The 24,368-nt window shown below is 32.0% G+C and overlaps 2 protein-coding genes across 2 annotated transcripts; both read right to left on the bottom strand.

Moving 5' to 3' along the window:
* Positions 1–11,885: 11,885 nt before the first annotated feature.
* On the bottom strand, positions 11,886–16,246 carry LOC126700516 (NAC domain-containing protein 69-like). Its single transcript, XM_050398698.1, has 5 exons — positions 15,877–16,246; positions 13,788–14,071; positions 13,337–13,628; positions 12,191–12,471; positions 11,886–12,017 (listed from the first exon to the last, which is right to left on the bottom strand). The coding sequence occupies exons 1-5, from the start codon at positions 16,244–16,246 to the stop codon at positions 11,886–11,888; spliced, it is 1,359 nt and encodes a 452-aa protein (XP_050254655.1).
* A 426-nt stretch (positions 16,247–16,672) lies between these two features.
* Positions 16,673–17,299, bottom strand: LOC126700507 (uncharacterized). The gene has a single exon (XM_050398686.1). It carries the CDS (start codon positions 17,297–17,299, stop codon positions 16,673–16,675), a length of 627 nt encoding a protein of 208 aa, XP_050254643.1.
* Positions 17,300–24,368: the final 7,069 nt, after the last annotated feature.

Below are 24,368 nucleotides of genomic sequence, written 5' to 3'. Positions count from 1 at the left end.
TCTCTCACATCGAAAAAAAACTGTTTGAATTGATTTCCAAATCTCGCCGAGATCGATTGAGTTTGGGCTTTAAATTGAGTTTGAGGAACCCAATCTAGGTGATTTGCCTTTTCTGTAAAAAGTTTATTTTAAAATTTTCTGTTATGTTTTGTTGAAGCCTTGCTTGGTTGCTGAGAAAGCTTAGGCTTAGAAAAAGAAAATAGAACTGGTATGGGGGAAATGTTCTTCACCTTCAGTAGTTTTCATTTTAATTTTGTTTTTTTTTTTTTTTTTAGCAATGATGATTACAATGATTGTTTCTCGCAAACTCACCGTCTAATGTATAATTGTGTTAGACTTTGATTATTTTGTTTTTAGTATGAGAATGAGAAATTTTCAAGTATTGATTTTCATTAAGGTCCGCTTGGATGCCAAGAAACTAAGAGAGATAGCAGGAAATTTCAAGTCTTTTAATATATATATATATATATATATATATATATTTTTTTTTTTTTGTTTTTGTTTTTGTTTTTGTTTTTGAGAACTAAGTCTTTGATTTTAATAGGTTAAATGGATGGGTTTAGTATTAAATGGGTTAGGTGGATTATGAGTATTTAGTATATATCTAAATGGGTAAATAGATAATTATGTACCCGTCTCATTTATGACATAATCTAAAACCCAACTGTCACTACTACGAGTTGAGAGAGAGGGTGTTTTTTTTTCCCGGGGGTGGTGGGGAGTATGGACAATTTTTGAATTTAACAAAAATATTAAAGGGGGAGTAATTTGCCAATTACCATTCAATGATAGGGAAATATTGTTCAGTTTTATAATTTAGAGGAAAAATGCAATTAACCCTTTTTGATGATTGAAGAATTTATTCTTGATATTATTAGTAATAGTTTTCTGAATAGCATTAAGTGCATTTCATATATTTATGTAATGTGAGAAGTCCTAATTTTATACTAGGATCCTTTGTAGCCTTATTCTCTTTTTTCGTGTACTTACATTTATTCATTTTAATATTTTTATTTCAGTTAAACTTATTTTATAAGTATGTTGCTTTTTTTTTTTTTTTTTTTTTTTTTTTGAGAATACTAAGCATGTTGCTTCTTAATAGCCTAACATTCTATACCATAAAGCATAACTGGTATTATGTGACATATATATAGAAATGTTTATACCCATAAGGATATTTCTTTTGTTAGAGAAGTGTTTTTTTTTAGAGACATTGTTAGAGAAGTGTTTATACCATAAGGATAATAATGTGACATATATTATAAATTTTATTATATAAATCTTACAAATTAATGTGTTAACTTTTAAACATGAAAAAAAAAAAAAAATTGTATATTATATTATTGACATGGCACTAATCATATTCAATGTCACATCCCTTTGTTTTGTAATAAAATTAATCTTTCTTTTGTTATTTAATGATTTTTTTTCTTTAGTTAGTCTATTCTAAAATCTTTAGAAGTACTGGCTATTTCTTAAGCAAATTAGTTTTGTAGTTAACGACTACAACTCCATTTAATATCTTTTTATTAGATGTGAATTTTGACAAATATACCATTGGATTATATTTTCTTCTTATATTTTTCATGTCTGCAAAATTTCTAAAGATCAATAGTCATGTTATTAATCAAGTGTTTAAATTTTAATTTTTTGTAAGTCTAAAATTATGCATTAAAAATATGTTTATAGATTGAATAGTAAATAACATCTGATTAGCATGAAATTTGACATGCGTGTAAAGAATATAAAGAATATGCAATCCAACTATTATATTTTAAAACACATAGTTATGTTAATTTTTTTAAGTGAGAGTTGTAGCCAACTTAAAGACCTACAACAAAACTTAAAGACCAATGTTACAAATATTGTTTTGGTAGTTGTTCTAGTTTGTCTACGGCAACAAAATATTAAATTTTGGCATTAGCATGCATTGGTAATGTAATTTCGAAATTACTATTATATATTTTTGACGAACAAATTACTATAATATATATGAATTTTATATAAAAAAAAAAATTCTAAAATGGTTGATTAATGATTGTCCTAAGCACAGGCCCGTTAACCGAATCCTTAAAAAATGTGTAGAATTCAAAATTTATTTTCTAATGTTCTTTGAATTATATAAAACTTTGGTTTATAACAAAAGCCTAGGGTTTGAAATTGAAAAGTCAAAAGATGGAGAAGAAAAAAAAGACAGTGGAAGCTTTAGGGTTTTATTACGGCACAAGAATATTAGATTTTTTAATTAATTTTTTAAAAATTTTAATTGTTTATTTTTTGAGTTTAAAAAATAATTATTTTGGGTAAAAGATGAGATACATATGGAAATGCCGTGCAAAAAAGAAAGAATGAAAAAGGGATAAACACTTGAATAGAAGAAGAATGCCTTTGTTTAATTGCCCCCCTTGGCTAATGGCTCCGCCTCTGATCTGAATAGAAGAGAAAATGAAAGATACAAACTCATAGGGAAATTCACAGAGAGAGGCAAAAGACACCAGTATTTATACCTAGAGAACTCTTTTTAAACTTTAGTGAAAAAATCAGGTTGCACAAGTCAGTCGGTACTTTTCACAATGATTAATTTTTTTTTAAATTCAGTTACAAGGCTTCTCACTTTTATAGAGGAAAAGGAGGAGATGAGAAATGTACAATTAATATAGATGTTCAAATTCTGTAGGTCGTGGACACTGAATGTTTCATTATTTCAATGTACTTTGTGTGTGCTTGGTTCTACGTCGTGTGGCATTATCATTTTTGGCTGTGTCTCGAATGCATGTCGTATTAAACTGATTATTGGGAGAGGATCGAACAGATAGGCTGCTTTGGATTCTCTACTATGGGAGTATATATAGTACATTCTGAAAAAATGCGTTATGATAGTATGAATCTTTTATTAATTTGAAATTGTGTTAATTTGGTATTATACTGAAACTTTTTTTGAAAAGTAATTTTGTTGAATGAATTGTGTCTGGTATAAAAAAAATTTTGTTTGTAATTTTGTTGAATGAAATTGTGTTTGCTATTATCATTTTGTTTGAATTCTTGCGGAATGCATTTTCGGGGGCAATAAGAAGGAAATTATATGGGATGGGTTTATATAAATATTTTTTAACTAAACAATTAATTATATGATAATGTTTAAGTCCAAAACCAAATTAGTCGTAATAAAAAACTATTCCAACATGTATAAAAAATAAATAAATAAATAAAAAAAAAACTATTCCAACAATATTATACAATTTCCATAAGTACTTGCAATTTTTTTTTTTTTTTTTTATATAAATAAAAAATGTGTAGGGGGTGACTTGAGTTGACGTCTTTCACCTAGGCATGAGCAAGAGATCTAGATGTGTGATGCCCAAATTTAATTGATTGTGTGATGTGTGTGGGTGTGTGATGAGTTCCACATCGAGTATTTATTGGGTAGATCTGAGCTTTATGAATAATTACAAGGAACCTCAATTGTGACTAGTCCTTTTGAGGTATAGTACATATGTGGCTAGTGCTTTTCTTTGGGTCGTTACATATGATATCAGAGCCGACCTGGTAACCCCGTGTGAGTTTGGAGACACTACTCCACAAAGTGGGCCCTAATGAGGACATTAGGAATTTAAGTGGGGGAGATTGTAATGCCCCAATTTAATTGATTGTGTGATGTGTGTGGGTGTGTGATAAGTCCCACATTGGGTATTTACTAGGTTGAGCTGGGCTTTATTAACAACTACAAGCAACCTCAATTGTGACTAGTCCTTTTGAAATATAGCGTAGATGTGGCTAGCGCTTTTCCTTGGATCATTACAAGATGAGTCATATTTATGCACCCAATACCATCGATGACGCTAGTAAGCATGAGCCAAGAATATAAAATTTTTTTCTCAAGCACTTCCCAATATCGAGGTTTTGAAACCCGGACTGGACCATACGGTCCGACTGGAAAAACCTTCAACCGTTCATTTTTACGGTTCTTTTAGCATCAAGAACTGTTCTATGGAAAAAAAACAGGGACTCGTGCGAACCGTGGTCGGATCTCACGGTTTTGAGAACTGTGATCAAACCGCTCCACACGGTTCACTACTTCCCATTGAATCTGAACAAAAAAAAAAAAAAAAAAAAGAGGAGAAAAGGAAGAAGACGACGGGGAAGCAAGGGTGGCGCCATGAAGCAATTGCTTCTTCTTCTATGTTCGTCTCCCTCTCCTTTAACGATTCTCGCGGGTTCAGTTTAGAGCTTTTTTTTTTTTTTTTTTTTTTTTTTTTTTTTTTGGGTACTTACAGGCTTAGCCATTGTTGAATCTTCATTCTGCAACCTCAGATCACACCACCATTTCTTTTTATTCTTCTTCTCACTCTCACTAGCTCGATCTCTTTATCATGGTTTTCACCGACTGTTGCTTCAGCATTTTTCTCTCTGCACTTTTTCCGGCTCTTTCAGCATTTTTTTTTCTCTCTCTCTCTACATTTTGCTTTTGCCTTTGATCTCTAGAGCCTTCTAGTCTACTGACTCTTCTCTGCGTGATGGACATGCTTTACTGTCACCCACTAAATTATTGCTGTCAAGTTGTCAACCACTCTCTTTTTGAAAATGTTATTGGGTTTTGTTCTCTATTTAGTCAAATATTTTAATGGTTTGGCCGGCTACTCTTACAGCTTTTGTTTTTGTTTTTGGCTTTTTTTTTTTTTTTTTGGTTATTTTAAAAGTTTTCATAAATGATCCTAGTCAAATGGGCTTGGGCATGACAAATTATAGGGTTGTCAAATGGGCTTGGTAATAATTTAAGATAATTCAAACAAGCTCCTATAAAAAGATTATAATATTAAACTTTAACAAAAATTATTTATATTTGCTTAGAATTTAATATCTCTTATTTTATTTATGAAAGTTATGATATATATATATATATATATATATATATATATAAATATTTGATAGATAAATCTCTATATTTTTTTTGAACTATTATAGTCAATTTTTCTATTTATACTAATTTAATATATTTATTTATATTTAAATAATTATTAAATTAATTATGACGTCATCACGGTTCAACTCCGGTTCAACCTCGGTTCGAACTTAAAAACCTTGAACATCTTCCTTTTACGGTTTAATGAACGGTCCGGGTTTGAAAACCTTGCTTCCCATTGCAAGATTCGAATGATACTACTTCCATAAGTATTTGCATTAGTAATATCTACTTAAATATTTTATTTACAAAATTATAATAATTAACATAAATAATATTAATACATAATACCAGATGAAATGACAAAAGCAAAACAACATAAAATCCACCCTTTCATACCCTTATGGCTTTACAAGAGATGATTAATTTACGTTATATGTGAGTGTGACCAATGTAATGATTTACGTGTTCCACAATTACGTACTGTTTGTCATGTGATTCAAATGAAACTACTCTTGTAACTTTGTACAACAAAGCAAATATCATATGCAACAGACATCACTAAAACCATCTATATTGGTTTTGTCTATTCCTGGCCATGCATGTCCAACATCACAGATCAAGGGTGTTCCATCCTTGACTTTGGACGAGGAAAACCTGTGCAGGGAGGGGGTGGAAACTTTGGGCTCGGAAGGTAAGATGAAGGAGAAAGGGAGTGGCAATCATGAAAGTGATTGAATATAGTTAATATATTTTGTTAAAATATGAATATTCTATGGAAAATATAGAATTTTCCTTAGTTATTTCAACATGCTGTCTAAAATAACATGAATTATTCATTTATTTATTTTTAATGCAAGTTATATGTGAACTTTGAAACCGAGTAAAAATGTAAATAGAATTATAAGATTGTAAAAATGTTTGAGCAAAGAATCACGTGATGGCTCTCGAATGGTAGGTATGCACATAAAATCCCATGCATCTAACATTATAATTTTTGCAAAGGATATAGATATAAACATCTTTCTTTTGTAGTGGATGCGCAAATACGAGGAATTGAAGGTTTGGCTTGGTTTGGGTTGATGACAAGAAATTCCACAAAAGATGATAGTGGAATGAAGGGAAAACATTGAAGAAGTAAAAATGGAGTGTGAAGTGGGAACCAGGGACGGAGCCAGGGTACAAACCTAAGGGGGGCAAAGCTTAACGTAAAGCTCATAAAATTTCATCACATTCATTAACATCGTAATCTTATATTTGTAGACGCAATTTGAGATTTGCAATAAACTAATACTAATTTTTTGGTGATTTTTCAAATTTTAATTTAAATTTTTTTTTATAAATTATGACATCAACATTAAAGGTTAGCAACAATAAATCATCAATATTAGCTTATGAATAATGCTATGGATACATCCAACTACACACTTGAATCCACAACATGCCTCACAAAAATTAGGTTAGTCCTAAACAAAAAGCCAAATAAAACAAATCTTACAAATCACAACAAAATTTTTTTTAGAGATAGTTTTCAACCTATGATGTTTAATAAATTTTACCAGCACTTGAGCTACAACAAAATTAATATTTATTCATTGCACAACATGAACTTTACCATTTTTCTATTGAGTAGGACCACTAAGAGCATCAGTACCCAGTCTCTCAAATGGTATATGTTGATATACTTTAGAATCAAAGCACCAAAAATGCTCAGTCTTGCAATTCTAAAAAAATTTGCAATTGTGCTATAGTACCATCCTAAATGTATGATGGTACTGTAGCGCAAATGTAAACCTAAATATTATATTTTATTCCCTTTTTACCTTTTGTTCTCTCTCTCTCTCTCTCTCTCTCTCTCTCTCAGAGCTCATCTCACTAGTCACTGTATGCTCTCTCTTTCTTTCTCATGCCTCTGCCAATGGCCCTTTTTCTCCCTATGCCGCTTAACCCAGCACTCTAGCCACAATCCCTTTATCCATTTTCTCATCACCCCCTCCCTTCTCACAGCATGGTTGTGGGTTTGCAAATCGGATTTTCTAGGTGAGATTGAAATGGTCAAAAGAAAAAAACCACATGATGACTGAATTTTAAGTGAAGAACTTAAGGAACAGTGCATTTAAGTATTGTACCTAAGTTTTGTCATTTTGTGTTATACCCGACTATGGTCTAAGCTCGCTAGGATTCGATATCCCGCACCATCCTTATGGCTTGATGGGTCAATACAATTATATGATTAAATTTATTAGAAAATTTAAGATACATTCCTAAAGAATTTTCCTTAACGTTTACCGTTGAATGAAAGTTACTTTCAAAAGGCCTCTACCTCAAAGGAAAAATACTAGTACTAGAAATTACATATGGTAAAAAGAAATACATCATTGAATGCATGATGGGAGAGCTTGAACCTACCATTGTTGAACATTATACTCACTATAACATTAGTAGTTCCCATAGACAGCGCCAATTGTAAGGACTAGATTTGAGTCCCTAGCCCAAAAGATGGATGAACTTAGACCCAAAAAACCTAAAACAATGAATTTATAGAGAGTGGGTTGGAAAACTGGACTAAAATGAATTAGACAACAAATAAAGTAGATTCAAATGACAAGAACAGGTAGCTAGATTAATTTAAATTAAAGAAAATTGTCCTCGGCACAATCCGAGGAGATCAGTTCTTATATATTTTTCACAAGTTTGATTACAAATTTGATTCCTGATTTTTACGGTGTTTCTCTCTTGATTTCCCGACACCCTTGTCTCATTGCTTCCTTCTCCTTTTATACTCTTTTCCCTTTCATCTTTACCCTCCACGTGCAGACCAGATGGTTGGTGTTTGATACTTATCCCATCAGCACTTTTTAACAATTTTTATGTAGTAGCTGTAAGGCTGAGAACCACTGTTCAGATATCACTTTCACATTAATGTGGCCAGAGAGATAACTGTAGAGCATTTAATGCGGTGGTAGCAACTTTTTCTTTAGATATTTTAGGACTCCCCTCTGTTCTTTGTTTTCGCAATGCTTATTCGTACCAATAGAACTTCCTGGAACATTCCCCTGGACGGCAGACCACCTCTACAGACCTCGGCTTTGGTTAGCCGAAGAGGCATTCATCCTCGGCCCAACCTCCTAGGCTATTATGATTAAAACTAACTTCTTCTTTTACTAACACGAGCTCCCTTGATAATGTTTACTCCTCCTCGGACGACCCTTTATCTTTGGCTTAGGCCTTAGGCCCAATATATACATAGATAATGAGATCTTAGGCCAAATACCCCTACAGATAGTTTCATAAATTTTGTTTTAAAAAAATGTTGAAGGTTTCTCATTTTTATATAGTTGTTTATATCTATTTTTTAATTTTTTGCTAGTCATATACATGTGTTTTTGCTAGTCAATAAATTGTTTAAATTACATGCTTTTATAGTTTAAAATAATGCATAAAATATAAGGTTATAGATCATGTAAGAACCAAAAAATCTAGCGGCCCAAGCCCACTTAGAACAGTGAATGACATAGTTAAACCTTGGCTAAAATCAATAGAATTTGTAAAAGAGGGAAACGAACAATAAGAGGGGACTCTGCTCGAGCATCCAAATAGAGAAGAAAATGTTAATCTTATAAAAATAAAGGAGTATATCTCCCTCCACAAGCTCGCCCGAGGAGGATAAGTTTGTTCAGGTAGTTACACTGTTTACTCTCCTTTCTCTCTCTTCTTCAATTGTGCTTATCTCTTTTTGATGCCTCTCTTTCGATTTTTTTCTTTCCAGTGCTCCTTTTCCTTATATACTTCTACCGCTATCATATCTCCACCATTCATTTTCACCTAACCTCCCTCTTTTTATGACACTTGTTGCTTTTAACATCTGAAGAAGATGGTGGATGGAATCTGCTTAGCTGTGATTTATACTGTTTAGGTCACTTCCTCATCAATGTGGTCGATAAAGCTGTTGTCTACCATTTAATGCGGATGCAATAGGTTGCACCAGACCAGAAGCTTCCCTAATGTACCCTGACTTCCTCTCTCTCTTCAGATTCTAGCTCCCACTTAGAATACTACAGAGTACCTTGATTCATTTCTTCCCTTCCTCGGGCGGCTTTCTTCCTCGGGCCCGTGGCATTCCCACACCAAAGCTACAACCCTTCAACTTTCTCATCGGTCCTCGGGCACCCACAGATCATATAGTAAATAATATCCGATTAACACAAATTTTGATATGTGTATTAAGAGCGTAAAGAACATGCAACTCAATGGTTAGATTTTTAAAATATGTAGTAATGTTTATTTTATTGAGTAAGATTGTAGCTTAAGGTTACAACCAATTTTGTAGTTAAATTTTGTCCTTAAATCCTCCCTCCCCACTTATTGTGAAAAAAAAAAAAAAGAAGCTTAATAATTAGAGCTCCACCTCCTAAAATTCATGATAATAAATTAATATTTTGTCATAAAAGGAAACACTGTTATTTTTTGCAGAATAAAAAAGAACACTTAAAATAATCAAACAGATTTTTAAATGTTTTGTTAAGGTTGAATGTTGTATGAGGTGAAAGGCTATATGAAAGAATTCTAAAAAAAAATGCACTACATGGCAGAAAGAAGGGATTGTGGAGCAAATGATATTGAAATTTTTTTTATACAAACCTAGTCATCCAATTGAGTAAACCTGGTTGGGATTTAAAAGATGCAACATTGTGCAAAATGGCCAGGATGAGTTGAAATCAATATTGTAAAGTCTATTATTGTACTGTGGATTATATAATAAGATGTGATCCTTTCCCATAATTTCAAACAAAATTTTTTTTTTCTATTGCAAACTTCTGATAATCCCAAGTTTTTTGTATAATTATTAAATATTTATCAATTAAGCTAGGTTAAAAACTACTATACGAAATTTGTAATTCAAATTCTAAAGTAGTTGCTAAGAAGATCTTGTAGTACAGTATTATTTTTAAGATTCTTTTAAAGAAGAAATTGGGCAATTGTATTATTCAACGGCCTACTCTCAATACAAGGAGAAAGGTTGTACATATGTATATTTATATACCAATGTTAAGTGTTTGTACAGAGAAGAATTTCAAAATAATTCAAAGTGTATAATTCATAATATGCTTTGTTTTGTTTTGACGATAATATTTTCTAGAAAATGAGTTATTTTCCAAAAAAATGTTTTTTATAAAACTATCTTATTTTCCAATATTTGATAAAAACCTTAAATGAGTTGAAGAACAATCTTCTAACTTCTTTTATTTAACTTACTATGAGATAGAGTTATTTTCAAAATAAATTTAGTGGAAAACAATATCTAAAAGTAAGTCATACTTTTTCTATTGACCAAAAATAATTTTCCTTTGACTAACTTTTTCTGATACTACCGAACACTAAAATACATAGAAAACTATATTTATACAAAGTTTTCCATCGAAATAATCTCTAAAAATAGTGGAGTGATTTTCTCTTGTAGCCAAATCATTTGCTAATCTTCAGTAAGTGTAGGAGAGCCAAATATGGTGCTGATGATGAGTAATGGTAGAGAATTTTGTGAGATTTATCTAGGAATGAATGATTTCCAGATTTTTTGGCTATGTTATTCTTGCCTTTTGTGTACTGCTGACTTTTTTCTTCTTTGTCCTTTACAAGGAGAGTAAAGGTTCAAATTTCCCTCTCCACTTGTAGTAACAATTAAATTGCACAAAAAAAAAAAAAAAAAATGCAAATTCACATGTAATTATGTTATGCGTGTGTGTATATATATATATATACACTCATGCAATTGTAAACAAGTTGATGTTTTGCAGACTAACTATGTCTTTGAAAATTGCAGTCTTCTAGTTTCGAGAGGGCATGCTGCTTCAATTATTTGTGCCTAGGTTTTGTGCAAACACACAATAGCGTTCATCATAGGTTCCATTGTCTGGTGTTAGTCCATAATTGAAAAACTAATTAATATACTTATCATTACATAAGTGTTTGACAAAAGGCCTCCAATAGGTACTTTGATTTCTTATTTTTCATATGATTTGTCTTCTTTTGTATTTATACAAATAAATCTCCAATGGAAAAGCTTAACGCTCTAAAACATTGAAAGATAATTTCAAGTGGTATATGCAGTAGGTGATTGATGGAAGAGGTGATTTGCAAATTGTCCACCATCTACATTTGTGAATAGATTAGAGTATAGACCATAAACAATCAATTAGCCATTAAAACACAAGACCAAGCAAATTAACGCAGAAACATAATAAAAAAAAAAAAACTATCTAAAAAATATTTCAAATAAATCGACTAAATTATCCACAAGCAAGAAACTTAATGACATTTGTCTATCTAAGAAAATAAAAGATGTACTGCAGAGTGCAGATTTCCTAATGAAATGGAGAGAGAAACTAATACTGCTAGCTAGCTAAAGATCTACCAATCTACACTAGTTGGTGCTACCAATCATCGAAATGAATGGTCATCATTTGAAAGCTTTTGACGCTTATTTGGGTCATTACTGAAAAAAGGCATCGATGGTGACACTTGATGAGAAGGCATCGATGTCGACACTTGATTATTCAGAATCAGAAGCATATTTGGGTCATAACCGGGAGAAGGAATCGATGTTGACACTTGATTATTCAGCGATGCCTGCTGATAAACACAGTAATTGTAGTAATCAGATTGCATTGCTGAGATGTTCCTGAAAGGATTTGTAGTGTACGACCAATCTTGGTATCTACTTGGCAAATTTAGGGTCTCTAGAGAATTCACTAAAGGAGGAAAACAGAAACTTTGTTGATTGCTCTGGACAGGAGTCTCAAAAATATTACCGCCCATTGCTTGAAATGGATCATGGAACCCAGGCATGTCAATGAGAGTAGCAGCGTTACTGTTTTGAGGAACTTCCAATGATGCACTAGGTGCATTTTGATCAGATTGAAGCATGTAGTCATGGTCATATATCATTTGTGCCATAGGATCCTTGAATTCGAAATACTCCATTGGCTCATTTTTGAGGCAAAGATGTGGAATTTGGAACCTCCTGATCATCTTGGGCATGGGCTTGGGTTGATTTCTCATTCGATTTTGATTCCTTTTCAGTATTCTTATAAATTCTGCACAAAACTGAATCATCCAACTGGATAACATAAAATTCAATGATAGTCAGTTTGAGAATGAGAGAATTTAAGAATAAATAAATTACAACAATTATAGTTGAAACGTATGCACAAAAACTCTAAAGAAGATTCAAATAGCATTTTAATGAGTCATATAAAAGCTAAAATGAAAGGATATATAAAATTTGCATACCTTCATGTCACCTGGACTCCTTTTGTCTCGAGGGGGAGTGTCAACTCTAAATTCGTGCATAATCCAATTAGTCTTCGTACCATTTGGAGCTTTTCCTTGATAGAAAACTAGTGCCTTCCTATACCCAATTAGGGCTTCGTCGAATATAATATGCTTGTCAGCTCCAGTAGCTTTCCAATATCCATCACCAGCTGCTCGGTTTGGACGGTTTCCATTTAAATACTTTCGATCTCTCGGAGTAAAAAAGTACCATTCATTTTCTCCACATTTCTTGTTGTTTGCTGTTGATCATTGGATACGTTAAAATATATATAAAATAATATGAAATGAAAGTATTTGATGTCATATCTGTTTCACAAGGATACACTTCGTACATGTAGGTGTGATTGTGTTATTATTGCTCAGTGCTCACACGTCATGTTGACTCATTTATCTATATAATAATTTGAAGTCTATAAACTGTTTGGTCACGTTAATTACATATTCTAACTTTGAAAGAGAGTTCAAGAATTAACTTAATAGAGAGGCTATATATATACCCTTTCAAAGTTATAAATATCAATATGCAGCGATACAAAGAATACACTATATAATTAAAGGCTTAAAGCAAATATCAAAGAAATTAAATTCAATAACGATGTAGTGAAACTTGAGTTTTACACTCTTCAATTTCAACTTGTCAAATCATCATATTATATATTAAAGATAGACACAACCACACTCAATCAATTGTAATACCCATTTGAAAATCCAACTCAATTGAGTGTTTATTGAGATATTATTAGATGTGGTAAGATGTATAGAGCTTTAAGTAAAAAGCTGATGATGTGGCAATCTTTTATTGAATGATGTAAAACATAAGTTTTACACCCTATTCTTACCAATTTCAAACTCAATATCAAAACCATGAAAATCACTCACCCTTAATATACTACCAATTACAGCTAAAAATTACCAACCAAAAAAAAAAAAAAAGTTGTAGACTTTCATATTAAACATTGTTTAGCATGGTAGTTCCATGCAAAATTATGAATATGACCTTCAATGCATTGGAAAACAACAAGTTCCATTTGACTCAAAACATGAACGATTAATTTTTTATTAAAAAAAAACAACAAAAAAACAAAGGGATATTTAGAGATTAACCTGCAAGAAACTCAGGATTGTGGTGGTATAAGTTAGTCTCCACGATCTGGTTGGGAGGGAGGGGCTCGTTGGAAACCTTCTTATTCAAGTAAAACCTGACAAGCTCATTGTCAGTGGGACAGAACCTATATCCAGGTGGGAATGTATCAAAAGGGAATGTATTAAAAAATAAATCAAGAAGAGGTTCTTCTAGTTCCATCCCCTTCCTGATGTTTATCCAGGTTGATTTCCTATTAGATTTTGTTTTGGGATCAGTTTTCTTATAAATCCTGCACAAGACTGAGTCATCCAACTGGATAACATAAATGCAATAGTCAGTTTGAGAATGAGAGAATTTGTGAACAAAAAATTACTACAATGATATTTGAAAAGTAAGCACAAAAAAGAAGATTCAAATAGCATTTTAATGAGTCATATAAAAGCTAAAATGAAAGGATAAAAATATGCATACCCTCATGTCACTTGGATTCCTTTTATCTCGAGAAGGAGTGTCAACTCTAAATTCATGCATAATCCAATCAGTCTTCATACCATTTGGAGGTTTTCCTTGACAGAAAACTAGTGCCTTCTTATACCCAATTAGGGTTTCGTCGAATATGATAGGCTTGTCAACTCCAGTAGCTTTCCAATATCCATCACCAGCAGCTCGGTTTGGACGGACTCCATTTAAATACTTTCGATCCCTTGGAGTAAAAAAGTATAATTCATTTTCTCCACATTTCTTGTAGTTTGCTGCTAGTCATTGGAAATGTTAAAACGTATATAAAATAATATAAAATGAAAGTATTTGGTGTTTCTTGCTTGACTTCTTCTAACATTGTGCCATTAATTTTTATAAATAGGTAACATATTCACATAAATTTTTGAAAGTCATTCTATATAAATTTTATAGTTTGACTTTGAAATAGTGCTAAATCATTTTTAAAGTTTAAACCAATTAAAACTCATAAATTCTAGTTAAAGTTTACGTTGTTTTTTTTTTTTTTTTTTTTTTTTTTTTTCTTTTTTCTTTTTTACAAGCTCTCTAATTTAACTTTTTCGAGCAATAAGAAAATACGTTAACAAAAACTTTATTAAAAAAAAAAAAATACTCACAGAAAACTACAACATGAAATAACAAAGATCCCCACCATCTTTGATAGGGACGGACCTACAGTAGGGCAGAGGGGGGCCATGGCCCCACCCCCCTCCCCCACAAAAAAACAAAAAAAAACTAGTATATATAAGAAATTGTGTTTGTGCTTGAGACCAATGATTGTTTGAGTGCACTAGATTGGGCAGCACTATTAATGCTGAATTTTGAGTATGCATCATTCTTTACGTAGAAGCAGATAGATGAAATATAAATGAGAGGCATTATTTGATCGAAATAGATGTTAGACAATGATCGTAAAAGTCTTTGTACTGGGTCATTAAATTTTGTCTTTGTCACTTTGTGTGGTGTGGGTCGTGTGGCCAATATATTATATATATGAAATTGTGTTTGTCTCTTGTGATTTAATTTAATTCTTTGTGCGGTTGTGATTTAAGTCTTTGATTTTGTACATTGAAAATGAGATTGATGCAAAATTTGGTACAGAATCAATCATAAATGACTTTAGAGATTTAAAATAGCGTTGAGTTCCATTTTGATAATGTGTAGAAATGTTTAAGAAATACTTATTTTGTATGTTATACTTTGTTGATGTTTTTATAATATGAAATGTTTAAGAAATAATTATTTTGTATGTAGTATTTTGTTGAATATGAAATAGATGTTAGTTTTTATTTTTATAATTTGTTTTTTGGTTTTAAGCTTTGGCCCCCCTCATGTTCGAATCCTGGTTCCATCCTTGATCATTGACTTTGATACGTGAATTTACATAAAATAGTTCTTACTATCGTTACACAAGACTTTAAAAGTTAGAAAGGATCAACGAAACAAAAACAAATTTTTATTTTAACCTAAAAAAATTTAGGTGACTGGTGCACTTGCACCACATCTATATATGTAGTACTTGATGTCATATCTGTGTTCACAATGATATACACTGCGTACATGCATGTAGGTGATTGTGTTATAAGTGCTCAGAGTCAGTTATCACACCTCTTATTCATCTATATAATTTTTGAAAAGATATTCATCTATATAATAATTTGAAAGAAAGCTCAAGAAGAATTAAAGAAACGTGATTAACTTAAAAGATAGGATACATGTGTACACCCTTTCAAAGTTTTATATAAGAGAGGCCACCATAATTATTGGGATTGATTTCGATGCAAAGATTACACTATATAGGCTTAAAGCAAATATCAAAACTATAAAAATAACACACCCTTAACATACTACAAATTAAACCTAAAAATTACAACAACAAAAAAAAGTTGTAGACTCATATTAATTAAACATTGTTTTGCATATTAGTTCCATGAAAAACTTTGTATATGACCTTTAAAGCATTGGAAAACAAGAAAAACTAGAAGTTCCATTTAATTTATAAAGAAAAACAAGAACAAAAACAAGACCAAGAACAAGAACAAAGGGATATTTAAAGATTAACCTGCAAGAAACTCGGGATTGTAGCCGTATAAGTTAGTCTCGACGATCTGGTTGGGAGGGAGGGGCTCATTGGAAACCTTCTTATTCAAGTAAAACCTGATGAGCTCGACGTCAGTGGGGCAGAACCTATATCCAGGAGGCAAATCATCAAAAGAGAATTCATCATTAGCGAAGTCTTCGTATTCCTTAAGAAGATCATCAATATCTGAGTCATGATCATCATGTGAAACCACTGGTGGTGTTGTCAATGGAGTCTTGTTGTTGGTGTTGTTGCAGTGTTCTATTATGTTCAGGGCTTGGGTTTGGGCTGGGGGTTGTGTATGGGCTTGGGGCTGTGGTGTAGGGTTAGTGGGAGTGGTAACAGAAACCATCAAACTCGGCTTGCACTTCTTATCGGACTCCACAGAGGGAGATGACTTCCCGCCTACACGTAAGTTTGAAACTCTTTCTCTCTCTATTTGTTTTTGCTAAATCTTTCTCTCTCTCTATGATATATAGATAAAAAAGTTCAGAGTTTCTACTTCTAGTTCTACTTCTGCAAGGATAGGACTCTATTTCAAAAGAAACTAGGACTAATTGATAGCTATAAAGATAACATCTAATCTAATCTAATCTATATATCTATATAATAACCGGCTTATCCAAAAAAAAAAATATATATATATATATATATTATTATATATAACTTCTATTAATTCCACAATTTTTCACGTTATCTTCTTTGTTTTTTTTTTTTTTTTTTTTTTTTTTTTTGAAGAAAAGGTAAATAAAACTTTATTACTGGAAAAAAAAACAAACTAAACAACATCCTCCAAATCCCGTGGAAGTTCTTCTATCCACACATCAGTATCAGCAGATAAAATTGCTCGTCTAGCAAGGGCATGAGCTAACTTATTGCTTTTTTGATTGACATGCAAAAAATTACAAATAAAAGAAGAAGATATCAGTCTAATCTCATCAATAACATGTCCATACAAAGTCTGCACTAGTCTAGTATCGGTAATGGCTTGAATAATTTTCAAAGAGTCCCCCTCAATCACCACATTATGAAGGTTGAGTTCCTGAGCAAAGCAAATGGCCCTTCGAGCTGCCAAAGCCTCCGCCACATCAGCCGAACCTGGGTGCCTCACTCTCTGACTTAACGCAGCCATAACAAGCCCAACCGAGTCCCTAACAACCACCCCTAAGCTGGCGCACCTCTGTTCCAGAAATAAAGCGCCATCAAAGTTTACTTTGTAAACACCCGAATCAGGTGGCTTCCAACGCAAATCCATACTCCGAACAGCCATCCGCGGATTCATCGATTGCACATCCCGATACTCCTGCAAAAGCTTTGAAGCTCGGTGCATCACCATCTCAGGACCCCAAGTTTTTTGTCCCTCCCTCACCCTGTTTCTCCTCTCCCAGATACCCCAAGCAGCCATAGCGAACAAGGCAATCAGATTAGAGGATCCATGCAAGCATAAAAACTGAAACAGATCACCAAAGTTTGAAAAATGATGAGCACGAAGAAAAGAAAACTGAGCATCTGACATCCAAATGTGCTTTACCGCATCACAGAACCACAAAGCATGAAAGAAAGCCCATATACAAAATACAGCCTACCCAAATAGAGCACAGAATCACAGGCTTTATAACATGGAGAAGACCACGCTAGAGCACTGAGGGAGAAAAACTAAAACAAAATACCCAAACGAAGCCCAAGTCCTACTCACCCAATATAGAATTTAAAACCACAATATCACAATACAGACCTTTCAAAACAACACCACAATACAAATCTTTAAAAAAATAGTCCCTCAAAAAAAAAAAAAAAACTTTAAAAAAACAAAACAAAATTACAATTTAGAACTTTCAACAAAACAGAGACTAAGAATTATTCAATTTAACTCCCCATCAGCAGCTCCACAATTTTCAACGTCATCTTTTTTTAAAATTCTTTTTAACATTTTATTATATTAGAATTTATTAATTTAACTCCCCCATTAGTATACAATAATACAACTCCCCCATTTGTTCAAAAAAAAAAAAAAAAAAAAAAATACAACTCCCCCATCAGCCTTCACGTCACCTTTTTTTTTTTTTTTTAAATTCTGTTTAAAGTTTTATTATTATATTAGAATTATCAATTTAGAACCCTAATATGTTTATCAAAAAAATTTAGAACCCTAATACAATTATACAACTCCCTCTTCAGCCTTCACATCTAAACCCCACAACCTCTCTGTTTTCTAATATACGCTGGATTTAAGGTTTTTTTTTTTTTTTTTTTTTTTTTTTTTTTTTTTTTTGTTGTTGTCAAATCTATGGCAAAGAAGAATCATGAAATTTTTGTAATTAGATTTTCCTTTTCCCTTTTTTTATTCAATTTTTATTGGATTTTTGGTTTCTTGGGATTCTTCTATTTGGTTTTAATTCTGGGTTTGTTTTAGTTGATATATAGTGTTTTTCTCATCTTCATTTTACATTGGTTTGGATTTTCATTTTCCCTTTTTTTGGTTATGAATTTTTTTTTGGATTTTTGGTTTCCTGGGATTCTTCTATTTGATTTCAATTCTGGGTTTGTTTTGGTTTGATTTATAGTGTTACTATCGTCTTCATTTACTTTGGTTTTCCCTTTTTATAAATTATTATAATCTCTGGGTCTTCTTATATGATAGCCTATGGAATGTTATGTTGGGGTTGCTGCTATTTTGGACTCTGTGGAAATATTTTTTTGAAGGTTGGGGTTGGTTAGTATAGTTGTTTGAGATTGCTGAACATGTGTTTGATAGAATGCTTAGGTGTTTGTTCTCTGATTCTTCTTTGCCAATTCATTTGCGGTATTTCTTGAACAAGTTTGGAATGCTCAGGTGTTTGTTCTCAAATTCATTTGTAATATGCCTTTTGTTCTCTGTTTAAAAGAATTCAGTTACAAGAAATTACAAAAGGTTATGGTTTGATATATAGTGTTATTGTCGTCTTCATTTACATTGGTTTTCCCTTTTTATAAATTATTATAATCTCTGGGTTGTCTTATATGATAGACTACGGAATGTTATGTTGGGGCTGCCGCTATTTTGGATTCTGTGGGAATTTTTTTTGAAGGTTGGGGTTGGTTAGTATAGTTGTTTGAGTGTTATATAACTCAGTTATATATGATTATGCAAGATGGGCATGGTATTAGATATTATAAATTTGAGGCAGTGATTCAAAGAGATGGTTGAGAAAGACTTAACAAATAGCAAACTTTAATGAATACCTCTACCATTATGCAAAATCAAAAGGCATATTACAGATTTTTATTCTTTTGACTTCATAACCAAATTTGCCTGTTTATGTGGTGTCATAGTACCTTTTAATTGGAGTATGTACATGAAATATTTTAACTTCATAACCAAACTTGCCTGTTTATGTGGTATCAAAAATACATAGGTACCTACAAAAACCTCATTTTATGTTTTCAATTTTTAGGCACAAAGGAGCTTGCACAAGCCTTGAGAGAAAAAACAACCCTTGGTTATATTGATGCTGGTGTTGCTGCCACATGGTACTCTCTTTTCTTTTTAAAATTCTCTCTTTTCATTAAGTGTTGTTTTTCTTACACGTACACAAGTTGTTTGATAAAATTTGTAAGTGATTTTTTGTTGTAGTTCTAGAAGTCATAATACATGGAGAGTGGTAAGGAGGAAGATAAGTAGGGAATGTGATGTTGTGTTGTTGATTTAATCCGGGTGAGATGTATTTGTTGGCCTTATTTTCTCAATGTCATTTTTTGTGTGATGTAAAAACATGACTGTCATTTTTTTATGCCTTTTCAATTGAACCAGAATGGATTTTTTTTTTCTCCAACTTAAATGAATGACTGGCTTTTATGTACTGCACCTATTTTTTGAACTTTCTTTCAAGTTTCGTATGATTATATTCTTTAAGAAAACATGTACATACTCCAAATTAAAAGGTAGACTCTAACTATTTGTATTAAAAATTTGTTGTTTTTTTCCTCTTGGAATATACTTTTAAATCCTTTATGAGATTTTGTGTTACCATGATTTGCTATAGCTCAGTTTTTTGTATAGTTTATAGTGGTGGAACTACTGAGTGTGTGTTTTGGTTTCTACAATGAAAATGGTTGGTTTGAGATCTCTAAATGTGACAAGATTTATCTGTGAAGTTGTGAAATTTTTTTTAATGGTGGGGAGCAGAATTTTGTGTTAGGCAGAAAGCATAGGCAACCACAAAATTTCAGAGGTTGGTTAGAGATGATCACCTGGTATGGAAGTGGTGGCTAGATGGTATAGATGATATAATATATTAAGTAAAGGTTTTGAGTTGTTGTGAGTGTGACTATTATTTTTTTCACTTTAACATTTGAGAAATCGTTGCATCAATAATAAAATTTATATATTATTTTTTATTAATATATTTCATTCTATTTTTCACCTCAAAATTTTGATAGAGATGGTAGTAGCTTCAAAGCATACACAAGTAATTTATTCATATTATTTTTTTCCTATAAAGTTTTATTCTCTCATCATCACGATTATCTACTCATCAATATATTTTCTTTCCTCAAAGTCATAATACAAGTAGTGTTAATTCTTTGATTTTTCATGGGTTGTCCTACCAATTGATTGATTTAAGTTGAATCTTCGAATTGAACAGTGGGAGCTGTCCTCGATTTATAAGCTTATTATTGTACATTATATTTGTATTTTAGATTGAGCCAATCATTTGAGAAGTGCATTGAAAATGGATATTTTTTTTGCTAAAAAAAAAGAGCCCAAAATTTTGGGAGGTGATGCTTGCTATTGACATGAGTTTGAATTTTTTTGGAGTTTATTTTTTCTGCCCTTAAACTGGCCTTCCTCCCTCTAATTTTTATTTATGGTTCTTGGTTGGATATAGCACTTTGAAATTTAAATTAGTCAAACTACACAAATTTGAATGGTGGACAACATTGAATATTCTCTATTTTAAAGAGGGATATATTATGACAAAATTAAGTCATAGAAAAGGGACAGTATGTTTCGTAATATTATTGTGTTTAGTTTTTGAGTTTGAAAATTTTATTCTCAAAAATAATCCTTGGTAGGCTTATATGGAGCACATAGCTCAAGTGCAGGGGTTTTACACAATATTGCGTTGATGTTGCCAAAGCCTTGAAACCCAATTTTCCATGTAAATGTAGACGATATGGAGGCAGTTGTTTCATGTTTGTGAGCTTGCAACTAAGTGACATTGAACTTTCCACTGAGATGTGGTTGATTTTGTTTGTTATTGTCGTTATAATATCTATATCCAATGTTGTAGTGTAGATATTTACACACAATTGTTATTTGATAATAATTGTTTGTTACGAGATTCTTCTCTCTTTATCGGTCATTGTATTCTCTTGATATCTATTCCCTTTTGCTCTTATATTTTAACTTTATTGTTGTTGTGTAGAGTTTACTTATTAGCATTTGTATGATAGAGGAAGCTTTCAATAAATATTTTTTATTCTTTTACCATTTTTGCAATAATTGTTACGGAGTAGATTAATTTTCCTTTAATGTTTGATTTCATTTTAAAATAATTTTAGTTGACTTTTATTAAACTATTCCGTGCATCGCACGGGTTAGCGACATCAACATAAATAAAATAAAATAAAATAATTCTGAATTTACATTTCTAAAACCTGATAATTAAAAAAAAAAAAAAAACAGAAAATCTGATTTGATATTTGTAAAACCCAATACATAAAAGCAGACCCCTTCTCCTTACTCCAAAACAAAGACCCACAGCCCATTCAGACTTCAAAGTCCTCCATTCTGTTCTCCTTCTCAAGGTCACTCAGCATCCAAATACAAAGAATTTGCAATTGATGGCAGGATTCTCTGATGAGTAAAATCTAAACCCAAGGTAAGAATTTAGATTCACTTTTAGTCGAAGACCTACTTACTCTGTTATTATTTTCTATATATTGCTCTCTCTCCACTTCAATTGTTCATGTGGGTGATCTACTTTTGGTGTTTTGGGTTGCTATGGCTGAATGTTTTGCCTTAGTGGGAGGAAGTTTCGGTATTTAATCATCTTGATTTAACTTTGATCTTATATTTTAGATGGGTTATTTGTTTTTTTGTTAATAATATGAGCCTTTTAGCGTACCAATTACTTGCATTGGTACCAATTAATGAATTTCCAATAGGTTTAATTCTTTTTCTTGGTGATAGGTTTCAAATTTGCTACATAGAACGTTTGGTCTTTGTTTTCCTTTTCGTTCTTGAAAAGATATAATAATTTCATTGTTAGATGATAGTTGGAAATATTTACAAATTTTCAATTAGTCCAGAAATTTGATTTTCCAGGTTCCAGGGATGAAGGAGATCAAGATTTCAAAGGCCAATTTGATGTAAGCCGTGGCTTTTGTAATGGGTGGAATTCAGGAAGCCTGCAATGATATTTAAATCTTTCAATGGTATCATATACATAATACCAAGTTTTGTATTTTTATATTCCCAGTATTTGATATATTGTTTTAACCAATCCAGTTGATTGTATTAGTTGCAGTGGAGGTTAGCTATTATGGTCAAATTGGAACCAAAGGCAAGTGGATGAAACTCTGAAGTTAGTAGTGGATTTGGTGTAAACAACCTGTACACTTGCAATGGAATATATGGAAGCTTAGAGAAATAATCAGTCTAGATAGCTTGTTGAAGGATGTACATGGCCTCTGTGGATTTAGGGCTTCAAGTAGTTGAGGTAGAGTGTGAATTTAAAAGTCCAGTAGATGAAGTAAAGTCAGCTGGACCTACCAATTTGAGCATTGGCCACATCCTTCCTTAATGATGTTAGACCTACTTTGTAGTTGTTGTTGTTGTTTTTTTTTTTTTTTTTTTTTTTTTTTTTTTTTTTTTTTTTTGAGAAACAGACTACTTCATAGTTGGTTCTTCTATTAGGAATATATTTTTCTCCTATGGCTTTCCTTGAACAAATGGACCAACAGAGAAGATAGCATGTGAAGCAAAGAACTGGCTGGGTTTGCTAGACAATGATGTATTGGATGGAGGAGCGTCCCCCATGTATTAAGACTCTACTAAACAGTGATGTACCTACTCAATGAAAAAAGAAAAGAAAAACCAAATGTATTTGTAGCATTTTTCTGTGGAATTTCTTGCTTCCTTTCAGCATTTTTACTACAATGTTACTCCAAAAAATTTTAAATCAGATTTTTTTTTTCTATCAAAAGTTGTGCTATTACCCCAATCCATTAAAAATCACTACTCATGTTTTAGTTTTAAAGTTGTAATATCTATTGGACAATATGGTATTTTGTGTTTCAATGCATTAATATTATTCTTTTTTTAAAACAAAAATATTGTCATAGTTGAATGATATCTTGAATAATCACTAACTATATATAGTATATTATCAATGTCATCTCTTATTTGTAAGTATTTCATTTAATTATATAATTATTCCAACTAAAATAAAATGAAATGAAGATTTGAAATAATATTTTAAACTACCATAAATAAATATTCAATATAAACTAAAACTAATAAAATTTTCTTTTTAAAATCTTATTTTCAATAGTTTTTCTGTGCATCGCATGGGTTAACAACTAGTACTATATATAAAAGCAGAAGCCATTAAGGAAATGCTGCCACGTTAGGAAAAAAGGCCACTTAAAAACTGACACGTATACAACTTATTTTTAATACCGTAAGGTGTGTTGGAGAGACTCATTTTCATCAAACGTTTGGAGAGACTCATTATAAAAACACCAAGCCGCTTATCCACAAAAAAAAAAAAAAAAAAAAAAAAAAGATGAAAACCTAAAAACCCAAACCGAATTTCCCAATCAAAATTCAGACTCCCTCTAACTTGTGATTCTTCACTGCAACTCCATATACACATAGATTGGAATAGCGTGTGTAGGGGTAAGGGCCCAAATTTATATATTGGGCCTTGAGCCTTGGCCGAGAGTGTTAGTAGTCCGAGGACGAATGAATGGTAATGAATGGTTCAGACTCAGGACTTATTGAGTAAGATACAAATGAGAAGGTGGTCCGAGGAGGAATATCTCATCGAGCAAGCTAAACATAGATCAGATATAGATCCTAATGATCAAAGTGACCTTCCAGGAAGCTCTAGTGATAGGGATGTGCACCATAAACATACAAGAAAGAGGGGAACCCAAAAATATCTAAGGGAAAGCTGCTACCACCGCATTGAATGCTCTATAGCTAACTCCCTGGCCGCATTAATGAGGAAGTGATCTCTGAATAGTAATTTTTCAGCCTTATAACTATCCCCCAAAGACTTCTAGAGTAGGCTGATGGGACAAATATTTGTATAAACCATTAATTGTCCACGTGTAGGGTAAAGATGAAGGGAGAAATGTAGTATAAATGAGAGTAGAGACCCCAGAGGAAGTGGAGGGGAAAAATAGAGAGAAAGAATACTGTAGCAATCAAAATTGCACTTGTACTTTGTTTAGTTGATTTATATGAACACTTGCCTCCTCGG

The sequence above is a fragment of the Quercus robur genome, chromosome 2 (assembly GCF_932294415.1).
Source record: "Quercus robur chromosome 2, dhQueRobu3.1, whole genome shotgun sequence".
NCBI classification, from domain to species: domain Eukaryota; kingdom Viridiplantae; phylum Streptophyta; class Magnoliopsida; order Fagales; family Fagaceae; genus Quercus; species Quercus robur.
This window is presented reverse-complemented; position numbering and strand designations above follow the sequence as displayed.

What these genes read in the sequence shown, in the direction of transcription:
- LOC126700516 (XM_050398698.1), bottom strand. Translation starts at nt 16,246, where the DNA reads ATGGTTTCTGTTACCACTCCCACTAACCCTACACCACAGCCCCAAGCC. An exon ending in GGAATCCAAGTGACATGAGG is followed by an intron (nt 13,629 to 13,787) that starts GTATGCATATTT and finishes TATGTTATCCAG; the next exon opens with TTGGATGACTCAGTCTTGTG. An exon ending in CAATCCTGAGTTTCTTGCAG is followed by an intron (nt 12,472 to 13,336) that starts GTTAATCTCTAA and finishes AATGATCAACAG; the next exon opens with CAAACAACAAGAAATGTGGA.
- LOC126700507 (XM_050398686.1), bottom strand. Translation starts at nt 17,299, where the DNA reads ATGGCTGCTTGGGGTATCTGGGAGAGGAGAAACAGGGTGAGGGAGGGA.